The sequence below is a fragment of the Anastrepha obliqua genome, chromosome 4 (genome assembly GCF_027943255.1).
Source record: "Anastrepha obliqua isolate idAnaObli1 chromosome 4, idAnaObli1_1.0, whole genome shotgun sequence".
Lineage (NCBI taxonomy): Eukaryota > Metazoa > Arthropoda > Insecta > Diptera > Tephritidae > Anastrepha > Anastrepha obliqua.
In genome coordinates, this window is record NC_072895.1 from 1703680 (window position 1) to 1716894 (window position 13215).

Below are 13215 nucleotides of genomic sequence, written 5' to 3' on the forward strand. Positions count from 1 at the left end.
CGACATAAAAATCGTGATTGGCGACTTCAACGCCAGGGTGGGCAAGGAAGGAATTTTTGGTCCCACAGTCGGAAAATTCAGCCTGCACAACGAAACATCCGGTAACGGACAGAGGCTGATCGACTTCGCCGGGGCCCGAAACATGGTAGTCTGCAGCACCAGATTCCAGCATAAAAAAATCCACCAAGCTACCTGGCTGTCCCCTGATCGAAAAACGCGAAACCAGATCGATCATGTTGTGATAGATGGAAGACACGCTTCTAGTGTATTAGATGTACGTACGATCCGAGGACCCAACATTGACTCGGATCATTACCTTGTTGCAGCCAAACTGCGCACACGCCTCTGTGCAGCAAAAACGTACATCTACCTACGCAAAGAATGTTCGACATCGAAAAGCTGCAATCACAACAGACAGCCAGAAGATTCGCCACTCGACTCTCACTCCTGCTCTCAGAGAGCACTTCCCAACAAACCGGCATGCACGAGCAATGGAGCAACATTTCTCGTTCCCTACGTACCGCCGCCGAAGAAGAAATTGGATTCTGGCGAGCCCGAAAAAACAATTGGTACGACGAGGAATGTCATGCTGCCGCAGAAAGAAAGGATGCCGCCTATAGAGCTACGCTGCGATCGGGCGCAACGCGAGCCATGTGGGATCGCTACAGAGAGCTGAAAAAGGAAGAGAGACAAATTATCCGACAGAAGAAACGAGAGGCCGAAATACGTGAGTGCGAGGAGCTTGAGATGCTGGCCAACAGGAACAACGCCCGAAAATTCTACCAGAAAGTTCGGCGGCTTACAGAAGGTTTTAAGACCGGGGCGTTTTCCTGTAAGAACAAAGACGGCGATCTGGTGACTGACGTACAGAGCAATCTTAAATTATGGAGGGAACACTTCTCGAACCTGTTAAACAGTGACAGCTGCGCATGTCGTAGAGAATGTGAAGATCCCGATACCCCAATCGATGACGACGGAATTGTAGTTCCGTTACCCGACCATGACGAGGTGAGAATAGCAATATCACGGCTAAAGAACAACAAAGCCGCGGATGCCGACGGACTGCCGGCTGAGCTATTCAAACATGGCGGCGAGGAGCTGGTAAGGTGCATGCATCAGCTCCTATGCAAAATATGGTCGGATGAAAGCATGCCTGCCGATTGGAATTTAAGTGTGCTCTGCCCAATCCATAAGAAGGGCGACCCTGCAATTTGTGCCAATTACCGCGGGATTAGTCTTCTAAATATCGCCTATAAGGTTCTAGCGAGCGTATTGTGTGAAAGGCTGAAGCCCACCGTCAACCAACTGATTGGACCTTATCAGTGTGGCTTCAGACCTGGAAAGTCTACCATCGACCAAATATTCTCAATACGCCAAATCTTGGAAAAGACCCATGAAAGGAGAATCGACACACACCACCTTTTCGTCGACTTCAAAGCTGCATTCGACAGTACGGAAAGGAGTTACCTGTATGCCGCGATGTCTGAATTTGGTATCCCCGCAAAACTAATACGGCTATGTAAGATGACGTTGCTCAACACCAGTAGCGCCGTCAGAATTGGGAAGGACCTCTCCGAGCCGTTTGATACCAAACGAGGTTTCAGACAGGGTGACTCGCTGTCGTGTGACTTCTTCAACCTGATGTTGGAGAGCATCGTACGAGCCGCAGAACTTAATCGCTCAGGCACAATATTTTATAAGAGCGTACAATTGTTGGCGTATGCCGATGATATCGATATCATCGGCCTTAACAACCGCGCTGTTAGTTCTGCCTTCTCCAAACTGGATAAAGAGGCAAAGCGAATGGGTTTGGTGGTGAACGAGGACAAAACGAAGTACCTCCTGTCTTCAAACAAACAGTCGGCGCACTCGCGTATCGGCACCCACGTCACTGTAGACAGTTATAATTTCGAGGTTGTACGAGACTTCGTTTATTTAGGAACCAGCATTAACACCGATAAAAATGTCAGCCTTGAAATCCAACGTAGAATCTCTCTTGCCAACAAGTGCTACTTTGGACTAAGTAGGCAATTGAGCAGTAAAGTCCTCTCTCGACGAACAAAACTAACACTCTACAAGACTCTCATCATGCCCGTCCTGACGTATGGCGCAGAAGCTTGGACGATGTCAACATCCGATGAAGCGACGCTTGGAGTGTTCGAGAGAAAGATTCTGCGTAAGATTTTTGGACCTTTGCACGTTGGCAACGGCGAATATCGCAGACGATGGAACGATGAGCTGTATGAGCTTTACGACGACATAGACATAGCGCAGCGAATAAAGATCCAGCGGCTACGTTGGCTGGGTCATGTCGTCCGAATGGATACAAACGCTCCGGCTCTGAAAGTATTCGATGCGGTACCAGCTGGTGGTAGTAGAGGAAGAGGAAGGCCTCCTCTGCGTTGGAAAGATCAGGTGGAGAAGGACTTGGCTTCACTTGGTGTGTCCAATTGGCGCCGGTTAGCACGAGAAAGAAACGACTGGCGCGCTTTGTTAAACTCGGCCAAAATCGCGTAAGCGGTTATCGCGCCAATTAAGAGAAGAAGAGAGTGATGCTGCTGAATTTGAGCTAGTAGCCAGTGTAGTAAACGAAGTTTTAACCGAAGTTGCTTCCGTTTAGAAATATGTGAGAGCGCCACGTAAGTCGATGGATAAACAAAATACCTAAGTATTTGGCTTAATCAGTTTAGCATATTTGGAAACGATTGAGAATTACTGAAGGGCAAGAATCTCTGCGGAGTGTGAACATGATTTGCATTGATTTTGTCTCGTTAGCTTTTATTCGCCATATTCTTAGCCAAGCGCAAATCTTATCGAGTTTATTGTGCAATTGTTTAGAAGCTATGGGAGCATGTAAAATATAATGTAAGTAAATGAAAGACTAAGATAGACCCACTATTCTCAAGGAATTAAAAATTTATGAGCTTAAGATGAGAAGGGTAGAATGGTACGGTTTTGGCCAACTTTTAAGGAGCGCAGAGTATATTTGAGAAATATTTTTTGAACACTTTCAATTCCTTTGGTGGCGAGCTAGTTGGTCGATGGGCAGATAAATGGTGTAAGAGAAGCAATACGCCGGATTCCTTCTCGAAAGAATTGCCAGGTGTTTGAAATAATCTACAAAGTGAGTCAATTATAAATTCTTCGAAAGAATGTAAGCGTAAAGGTGTAATGTCTATGCGAGGCGGGACTTCGCATCTGAGTGTTTTCAGATACATATGTGCTGTCTGCGTTTGCAAAAAATGGCCAGGCGATATGATGCTGTAATATCACTGGGTCCTATCTTGTCCCGATTTTTCAAAAGATCTTTTAAAATAAACACTTTCTTGGCTCTTATCTATTCTTATGGATTTGTGTAAGGAAGGTCATGAAACTCTCAGAATTTTATTATACCATAACTATGTAAGCAAGCAATACAATTTTGGGCGATCAGGTTGGTTAATGTGTCACTGTGCGACTATTATGAATGAGGCACACATAAGTATATATATATATATATTTATGTAATAAAATCATAAAGTACATTAGACGCAGATATTCAGGTACGCTGTTTCCGTCAGCAGCTGCGTAGCTTATTTGTGCTATTTTTTGATAATTGTTTTTATGATTATTATATTTGCACTTTCAAGTGTGTTTTTACGCCGTTTCCAAGTCAACATGACCAGTTTGACGACTGAAGATCAATTGCGATTCGGCACCGCACATATCCAGAAGCACACACACAATCTGTGGCGGTCGACTGTGTCTAGGCCATCCGACTAAGCCATCATGGAGCTGACCAGTCGACCGACTGACCGACCAAGCAAGACCAAAGCAGTCGTAAAAGAGACATATTTACGCATATGTTTGTATGTATGTTTGTTGTTGTTTATACGCAAACAAACATTTACAAATAAAAATAATTGCAGTAGCAACACTTTGCAAGTTAAGTGTTAGCCTTCGCAGCCGCTGCGCGTTTACATATACACACATGCATACTTATACATGTACATGCATACTTATACATGTGCATGCATACTTATACATGTACATGCATACAGGTAACACACACTAAGTATGCATGAATGTTTTGAAAATGAAATTGTTGCTAACGTCATCGCTGATGTTGCAATCGGCGGTGACAAGAAGCCTGAATAAGCGGCCATGTGGGCCTAAGCGGCAACACAAGCAAGCTTGCAACACGTGTGCGTCCGGCATTGAGAATAACGATGATAATTTGGGGCGATTGCAGCTGCGACTGGTACTCCTCCAAAAACTGGCTGTCACTGTGTTGCGCTTAACGGTTTTGCCTGCTGTTTATTTCTTTTTTTGTGTTTCTTTGATTGCGCGCTTTTTATATGCTTTACATTTTATTTTCGTCAAGTAACGCGGCGTCGACTTGCACTTTTGACGGCTAAATGTTGCATAACGGTTTTATGGCTAGTTGTTATTTAGATTTTTATTATTATATTTATGTTTTTTTTCTTTTGTTGTTTCGTGGCAAATAGTTATTAATGTAAATGCTAACCCAGTTCCATGATAGTGAGCTTGCATGTAAAGTCAAGTGGAAATACCGTTATAACCTGTAAATCAGTACAACAAATAAAAGAGTTAACCAAACTTGTTATTTATTTAAAAGTTGTCGATTTTCTTTGGTCGTTTTGTAATTTGTATACCAATTGGCTGTGGCTTTGAAAATTGATGGAGCCGCGTTCCGATCACGCCATTTAAAAAAGAAAATATTTTGGAGTTAAGCAATTGAAAATTTATGCTTGCATGTTCGACAATTAACCAATTTTTCATTCTATTCTGTATTTCTTTTTACTGTACAAGTGCAGTAGACAACATTTTTATAATTTGTAATATTAATAATTTTCTTACATATGCATGTGCCAATAATGAAAATTTTTCTAAGTCAAATACCTTCTACTCAAATATGAACGAGACGTTATCAATAAAACGGTCCGCGGATGACATATGGCAAAAATAATTTTTTTGTTTTTTGGTAGGACTGTTATAAGCTTACATGGCAAATTTCAGCGTGATATGTCACATAGTTTGTTTTCTGTGCTACTGTAAACAAGTCAAGTTCGAGTGTGTTCTTCGAATTTAACGATGGAAATTCGAAGAATTTGTTTGAAATTTTGTTATTCCAACAAAATTTCGGCTTCAGACGCCTTAAAAATGTTGCAGACAACCTATGGGGACTCTGCTCTATCGCGTGCACGTGTTTTCCAGTGGTACAAATCGTTCAAAGAGGGCCGTACATCAACCCAAAAAACCACGCCAAAGTCGCTCAAAAATTAAGGTTATGCTGACTGTTTTTTCGATTACGAAGGTGTAGTGCACTCGGAGTTCCTTCCGCAAGGCCGATCGGTTAACGCTGAATATTATTTAGACGTTTTAAAGCGTTTGCGCGAGAACATGCGTCTTAAAAGGAAGGAATTGTGGGACAACAAGTCATGGTTCTTGCATCACGATAATGCACCAGCTCACACATCACGTCTTGTTCGCGATTATTTGAACAAAAATAATGTTAATATCGTTCCGCAAGCACCGTATTCGCCTGATATGGCTCCATGTGACTTTTTCCTGTTTCCCAAGCTCAAGTTGCCGCTCCGTGGAAAACATTTTGAGACAATTGAAGTCATAAAAGAGAATTCGAAGAACACACTCGAGCTTGACTTGTTTACAGTAGCACAGAAAACAAACTATGTGGCATATCACGCTGAAATTTGCCATGTAAGCTTATAACAGTCCTACCAAAAAACAAAAAATTTATTTTTGCCATATGCCATCCGCGGACCTTTTTATTGATAACGTCTCGTTCATATTTGAGCAGAAACTATGAGCCATTCCGTGTAAAGTGGCACTTAGCGTACGACGAATTTTGCTTTTTAGTTTTATTGTTTTCCATGTAACAATCTATTTATTTATACAGCCGTCTGTCTGCGGGCAGTCCTCTCTATGGCTTCCTTTCTCTTAAGAATGTTTTGAGATGAAATTGCATATGATTTTGTTGCCTTTATCGCCGCTTGGAGTTGTTCGATGCCTTTGCGTTTGCTACTTCTGCAGCCTTTCCTACAACAAAGATTTCTGCTTGAAAGATACTGCAGTGGTCAGGGAGCCTAAATGGCCACTTTATGCCTGGCTCTGCGCAATAAGTCCCTGCATCTACTCCGTTCAACATTTACGAACCATCAGTAAATATATGAAGCGTATTGGAGCTAGGTTTCGTGCCTCTTTTCCATCCTTCTTCTTCTATTGTTGTTCGAAATCTCTTCACCCAGTTGCATTTCGGAGTCATATTATCCGTAGTGGCCCGATAACTCATGCCTATTGAGCTATATCCGAGTGTTTTACAGGTAAATCCACCAATTGCGTTAGACAATCTGCCGCAATGTCGATCGTTGACAGGTTAAGTACTCCTTCAAGCCCTGCCGTTGGAGTAGTTCTCATTGACCCTGTGGAGCAGAGTGCACCAAGACGTTGAATACTTTCCTTAGGCATTTTGTATGTTGTTTTTCTTGCTGGTGGACTCACACTAGAGCACCGTAGAGTAATATTGACTTTACTACAGCTGAGTAGCATAAATGCATTATGAAAGGAGAGAGACCCCATGTAACTCCCAGCATCCTTTTACATGCATATAGTGCGTTACTGACCTTTTTCTTCTGCTTCTTTCGCTTGGTATTTACTTGCATTTCATTTGTATTTCTTTCAGCATCTCAGTTGATTTCAAAATGTCAACCAAACCGAAATTCTGCTTTGAAAGTGAGCCCCAGGTAACCATCAACGATGTGGACGACAAGGAGGAAGATCGGATTGCCGCAAGCTTTGCCGGACGCACACTCTTCATCACAGGCGGCACTGGCTTCCTCGGCAAAGTACTGGTGGAAAAATTACTCAGGTAATGCACAACCAAACAAAAAGATAGATTAGAAAAACAAAGCAAGTAAATATAGCGAACGTGTTAAATTAAGCGCAACGCAACGCAACCAGCGATTAAGCGGTTTGCAACGTGGCAACAATTAATTTGTGACGAAATGACACGTAATGAGTATATATGTACATATATCATTTACCACTTACCATTACATCCTTACATTCATGTATTTTACAGGTCCTGTGGACAGTTAAAGAAAATCTACTTGTTAATTCGTCCAAAGAAAGGAAAGAATCCTCAGGAGCGTATTAAAGACATTTTCAGCAATGTGGTGAGCGATGCTTTGTTGTCTTTGTTGTTACTTTTATTTTTGTATTCAACCCCTAACGAATGCATGTAATTAGTGAGTTTACTTGTTAATGAAAGCACTTTTATTTTCACGGCGCGGAACACCCAGCTCTTTGATATGGTTAAGCAACAGCGTGGCGAGGCACAAATACTAAGCCAAGTGGAGGCGATTTCAGGCGATGTGCTATTACCAGGCTTGGGTATTGCAGAGGAGGATTTGGAGAAGTTACGTGAGGAAGTCTCCATCGTTTACCATTGCGCGGCGACCATACGGTGAGCTTTGTTGAAACCTCCTCTCCGCACTATTAGACATTCCCTGCAGTTTTTTAGATACTCGAGGCAATAATCTTCTGCGGGCTTTGCAGTGCTAAGAGAATTTATTAAATAACATACATATGTAATAAATTTAGATTACATACATACATAATTGGTGCGTACACCCTTTTTTGGGTGTTTGGCCGAGCTCCTCCTGCTATTTGTGGTGTGCGTCTTGATGTTGTTCCACAAATGGAGAGACCTACTGTTTTAAGCCGACTCCGAACGGCGCATATTTTTTTTTTTTATGAGGAGCTTTTTCATGGCAGAAATACACTCGGAGGTTTGCCAATGCCTGCCGAGCGGCGACCGCTATTAGAAAAAACTTTTTCTTAATTTTTGATCTTTCACTGAGATTCAAGCCGACGTTCTCTTTCTGAATTCCGAATGGTAGTCACGCACCAACCCATTCAGCCACGGCGGCCGCCGTTTAGTTTAGATTAAATTTGAATTTTTTCGTGCGTTCTATGAGATTCAGCACTTTTCTGATTTGAAGAGCATTCGAAAACCGAATATAACGAATAGGAGGAATGAAGCTGTGCTCAACGGAAAAATATTTTTTTTTGAAGGTTAAAAATAATTCTAACAAACAAAAGCAATTAAAAATTATTCAATAAAACAGGTTGTGTAAAGTTTGAAAACTGATTTCGGATGCTACTTAATACATTGATACACTTTGGAAGTAAAGGAAAAAGGGGCTTAAATTGAACCCTGTTGGATTTGAACAATTTATGCAACTTTCGATACGTTTCACTAAAGCTTTGACTACCTTTATCTTAAAAACTATAAGCTTCCCAGATAAAAGGTATTTTTCCTATTCTCAGCAGAACTATGTACGAGTTTTGGATATTGCCTGCGCCATATCGTTCCAAACCCAATTAATTGTTTTGGTTTGGGATTTGAATTTATCCAGTTTCACAAGTCGTTCCTTAAGATGATTATTTTTCCAGGTGAAACACACGACAATCAGTATGTAAATCAAAACTCGTTTAAATAAAACTACACTTTTTAAATAAAAAAAGATTTACTCTGTTTGTGTAGAAGCGTCACCAAAGAATGAGCCATCTCGAGCTCATTCCAGCAATGCAAAATTTCGATAGACATCGGAAGAGCATCACTAGACAATTTCACCCTCTTCTGATTCACGCAACCTTTTTTGCTTGGTTTCAATGAAGTGCCGCACGGATTTACCCCGTCTTTTCTTTTCATTTCGTCTTTGAGATTTTAAAAATTCCCATTCCGTTTTATTAATTTACTTACATGTGTATTTATTTATTTAGTAACATAATAGATAAGAATACTTTATGCATCCCTAGTCCACATCTAACACCAAATCATTAAATATTTTTACTTTCTGTATTTCGCATTCAGTTTCGATGAACCTCTACGCAAGGCAGTCTTCATGAATACTCGCGGCACGCTTTACATGCTAGAAGTGGCAGCCACTCTGAAGAACTTAGAGCTATTTGCATACATCTCCACGGCCTACTGTCACCTACACATCAAGACACTCTACGAAAAGCCCTACGATCCGCCAGCGAATCCACACAATGTTATCCGGGCATGCGAATGGCTGAACGACGATGAGGTTTCCACTATAGAAAAGAAAATTTTAGGTAGTATACCCAACACCTATGCCTACACCAAATCTCTCGCCGAAGCGCTAGTAGTAGAAAAGTTCAATGAACTACCGGCAGTTATACTGCGGCCCTCCATTGTCATCCCCGTCTGGAAGGAGCCCTTGCCCGGTTGGACTGATAATATAAATGGGCCAACCGGTCTGTTGATCGGCGCAGGCAAAGGCGTCATACGTACGATGTATTGTAACTCTTCCGGTTATGGCGATTTCTTGCCAGTGGATATTGCCGTGAATGGCATGCTGGTAGCCAGCTGGCGTTATCTCACGGCGAGTGATTCAACCCAGGTTAATCGTGTAGCGCACATGACTAGCTCGAATGACATAAAAGTGTCATGGAATGAGATTATCGAATGTGGCCGGTGGGTTATAGAGAACAAATTGCCATTGAATGGTGTCGCCTGGTACCCAGGTGGGTCAATGAAGTCAAACTATTACATTCATCTTGTCTGCATGGTGCTCTTCCATTGGATACCCGCATTATTTGTGGATGCGCTGCTAATACTATTGCGATATCCACCCGTGTAAGTTGAAGTTTGCGATGTGTCTATGATACTTCTTAGAAACATTTTTCCTTTGTTTCACTTGCAGCCTCTGTCGCGTGCAGAAACGTATCAATAACGGCTTCCAAGTTTTCGAGTATTATGCGAATAATGTGTGGAATTTTGATAACTCAGAGGCGATAAAATTGCGGGCGATAATGAATAAAAAAGAGCGTCTCACCTATATCATTGAAAAGATCGACGTGGATCTGATCGACTATTTCACACAGTGTGTCCTCTGTGCGCGCCGCTTAATCCTAAAGGAGGGGGACGAAACCATACCAGCCGCTAGAAGACATATGAAAATGTGAGTTAAGGCTGGTGCTCAATGTTGCCGATTATACATTTTTGGTTTTTTTTGCAGAATGTGGTGTGTGGACAAAGTGGTCAAAGGCTTGTGGATCGCATTGATTAGCTATGCCTTTTATCGTTATGTTTTCTCCGGCTTTTTTAGTAGCTCGACGACATTGGCTCAACCCCTGGAATCAATTTAGCTGAGATTTATTCTTCCTACGAATTACTTCATTTGATTTTTGTTTTTTAAGCAAATAATAGTCTAATTTTTTATACCAAATGAACTCACAATTTATTAAATATAATATATGTAAATATGTAAAACGCATATACGTTTTATCTAATCCGGTGAATCCCCTCACAACCGGACCCTCACGATTCCACAATTGTTATTCTATTATGGGAATTCATTAATCAAATATTTTTTATTGATTTGTTATGGTACTCGTATATTCAATTTACCCCATGTTTCTAAAATAATTATGACTGATACAAATAATTACTATACATACATATATGTATGTACACATGATTGTGCGTGAAAATGCAGCATTTAACCAGATTCTGTGACCTCTGTCCGAATATGGGAGGCGGCCGTTTATTAGAGATGCCCATTTATTGGAGGTTTCCGCAAGTATAGGTTTCACTGTACTTAAATTTCTGTAGAGAAGTGTGCTCCACTTAAATATTTTTTTTTTTTTTTATTATTAGTATTTTCATTGCAACTAGTATAACATTACATATATATACTAACGAGCAATTTTTGTGGAGTTTTGTTACAACAAATAATTTGAGTTAATCCTCAGCAAAATACAATTCATACTTTTAACTGATTTTTATTTATTAATTAGTTTAAATCTAGAGGTTTTTTACGTTTGAGCCTTCGTTTCCATTTTGTATTATCGTTAAGAATCAAGGCTTCATTGTTCACATGCTAGCTTAGTCGCTCTGCGTGCGGCTTTGCAAATTTCTTTATGGTTGCCGTAACCGAATCAATATTGAGGTCACGTTCTAGATCTTGCGTCCTAATATACCATGGAGCACAAACTGCATGCTTGAGTGCCTTAGTCTGAAATCTTTGTATATGCGCTGTGTTACTATAGCTGGTGCAACCCCATAGCTGAATCCCATAGGCCAGATAGGTTTGAGAATTTGTTTGTAAAGCAGTATCTTGTTGGGTGCGGATAACGCTGATTGCTTACCCATTAGCCAATGCATATTTTGGAATTTTAGGTCCAGTTCTTCTCTTTTCTTTTTCACGTGCGCACTCCACCTAAGTTTCGTGTCGAGCGTCATACCTAGATACTTTGCTGTATTCGAGTATGGTACTTTAATGCTGTTTATGTATATTGGCAGGTAGTTGATCTTTTTGTTTGTGAAGTTGATGTGTACAGACTTTGTTTCGTTCAGTTTAATGTGCCATTTATCTGTCCAATTGTATATTTTATTGATAGCAAGCTGCAGTTGTGTAGTAGACTCTATTTCTGTCTTTCCGACGGTTAATATTGCAGTATCATCAGCAAATATTGCTATAAAGCAATTTCTGCTGTTTGGCAGGTCGTGAGTAAAAAGTAGATAGAGAAGAGGTCGAAGCACACTTCCTTTCGGCACACCAGCTTTTATCTCTTTCAGTTCAGAGAACTCATCTTCGTACCTGCCGCGAAAATAGCGCTCAGACAGGTAGGTTTTTAGGATATTAAAACATTTTGTTGGCAGTACATTCTTTATTTTCCACAGCAGGCCAGCATGACATACTTTATCGAAAGCTTTAGAGACATCGAGAAATACAGCCGAACAGACATTTTTTTCTTCAAATGTGTTTTCGATGATACGAGTTAATCTGTGAATTTGGTCAATAGTTGAGTGGCGCGCGCGAAATCCAAATTGGTGTCTTGGTATTATTTGTTTATTTTCTATGATATTGCTCAGGCGCTTTATCAAACATTTTTCCAACAGTTTTGACAGGATGGGCAACAGTGAAATTGGACGATATGATGCTACATCGTTTGGAGGCTTTCCTGGTTTTAGAATCATGATGACATCAGCTATTTTCCAATAGATTGGAAAGTATTGCAGCTTAAAGCAAGCATTCATTATGTTTGTTAGCTTAGTAATGATGTTTCGTGGAACTTGTTTGAGGACTTCGGCAGTTATTAAATCAAACCCTGGAGATTTCTTCGACTTCAACTTTTGTATCTCGGCGCACATCTCATCTTCAGTTATGTGTACTATATCGCCATAATTATCATTGGCTATGCCATCATTATTTAGTATTGGTGATGTGTCGCTATTGGGTGTAAAGATTTTTGCTAGATAATCTGAAAATATGTTTGCTTTTTCTATGTTGGTTTTCGCCCATCCATTATTGCCTACTTTGATTGGTGGATTATGGTTAGCTGGCTGTTTAAGCTTTTTGGTGCATTTCCATAGTGAGTAGTTTGTGTCTCTTTTATTATTTAATTGCTGTGCGTAGTTTGTAAATGATTGATTTTTGTATTCTTTAATTTTATGGCTGAGATCTTTCGCTGCTTTGTTTACAGCTGCTTTATCAACAGGTGATCTTGTTTGATGCCACCTACGCCGCATTTTTCGCTTTTTTAGCACCATTTCTTTTATATCTTTTGTGTATTTGTGGCCGGCGGAAATTTTTATTAAAGGAGGTGTGCGCAACCAAGCAGAGTGTTGTATTTCTCTCGTCAGTTTTAAAACTTCATCATCTATCTTTGTTGTTGATTCCATTGGAAACGTATTGTCTTCAGATTCTTCTAACATTTTACGGAAATAATCCCAGTCGGTAAATTGGCTAGTTAATTTGAGAACTGGATCACGTAACACTACCGTTTCGCTGAGAGTTAGATAGATTGGCGAGTGGTCTGAATTCATGTCTAGCCCATTTTCAACATTAAGATAAGCACTGGAGACTTTTCTGCTGATGAAGAAATCGATAAGGTCCGGATTTTTTTGTGGATCAGATGGCCAATACGTTGGCATCCATGAAGATGCAGTGTTACAGTTTGTTTGTTGAAGCGCTTTGAAGAGCTCCCTTCCTTTAGTGGTTGTTAGCCTAGATCCCCAATGGATATGTTTAGCATTAAAATCACCGCCCATAATAAATTTTGTTTTATGACGCTCAATAAGATGGACATATTGATCGTATTTGATTTGGTGCCTTGGAGGACTATAAACAGCTGTCAATGCTAGATCACCTCCAGCAT

The 13215-nt window shown here is 40.6% G+C and overlaps 1 protein-coding gene across 1 annotated transcript in view; it reads left to right on the forward strand.

Annotated features, from left to right (window-relative positions):
• LOC129243777 (putative fatty acyl-CoA reductase CG5065) overlaps nucleotides 1-10321 on the forward strand; it is a 79008-nt gene extending 68687 nt beyond the window's left edge. The window contains exons 2-7 of the mRNA XM_054881074.1: nucleotides 6704-6889; nucleotides 7103-7196; nucleotides 7323-7486; nucleotides 8900-9688; nucleotides 9756-10013; nucleotides 10071-10321. Of these exons, the coding sequence (XP_054737049.1) occupies nucleotides 6704-6889; nucleotides 7103-7196; nucleotides 7323-7486; nucleotides 8900-9688; nucleotides 9756-10013; nucleotides 10071-10200 (1621 nt within the window). The 3' untranslated portion in view covers nucleotides 10201-10321. The remainder of the gene's footprint in view (nucleotides 1-6703; nucleotides 6890-7102; nucleotides 7197-7322; nucleotides 7487-8899; nucleotides 9689-9755; nucleotides 10014-10070) is intronic.
• Nucleotides 10322-13215: the final 2894 nt, after the last annotated feature.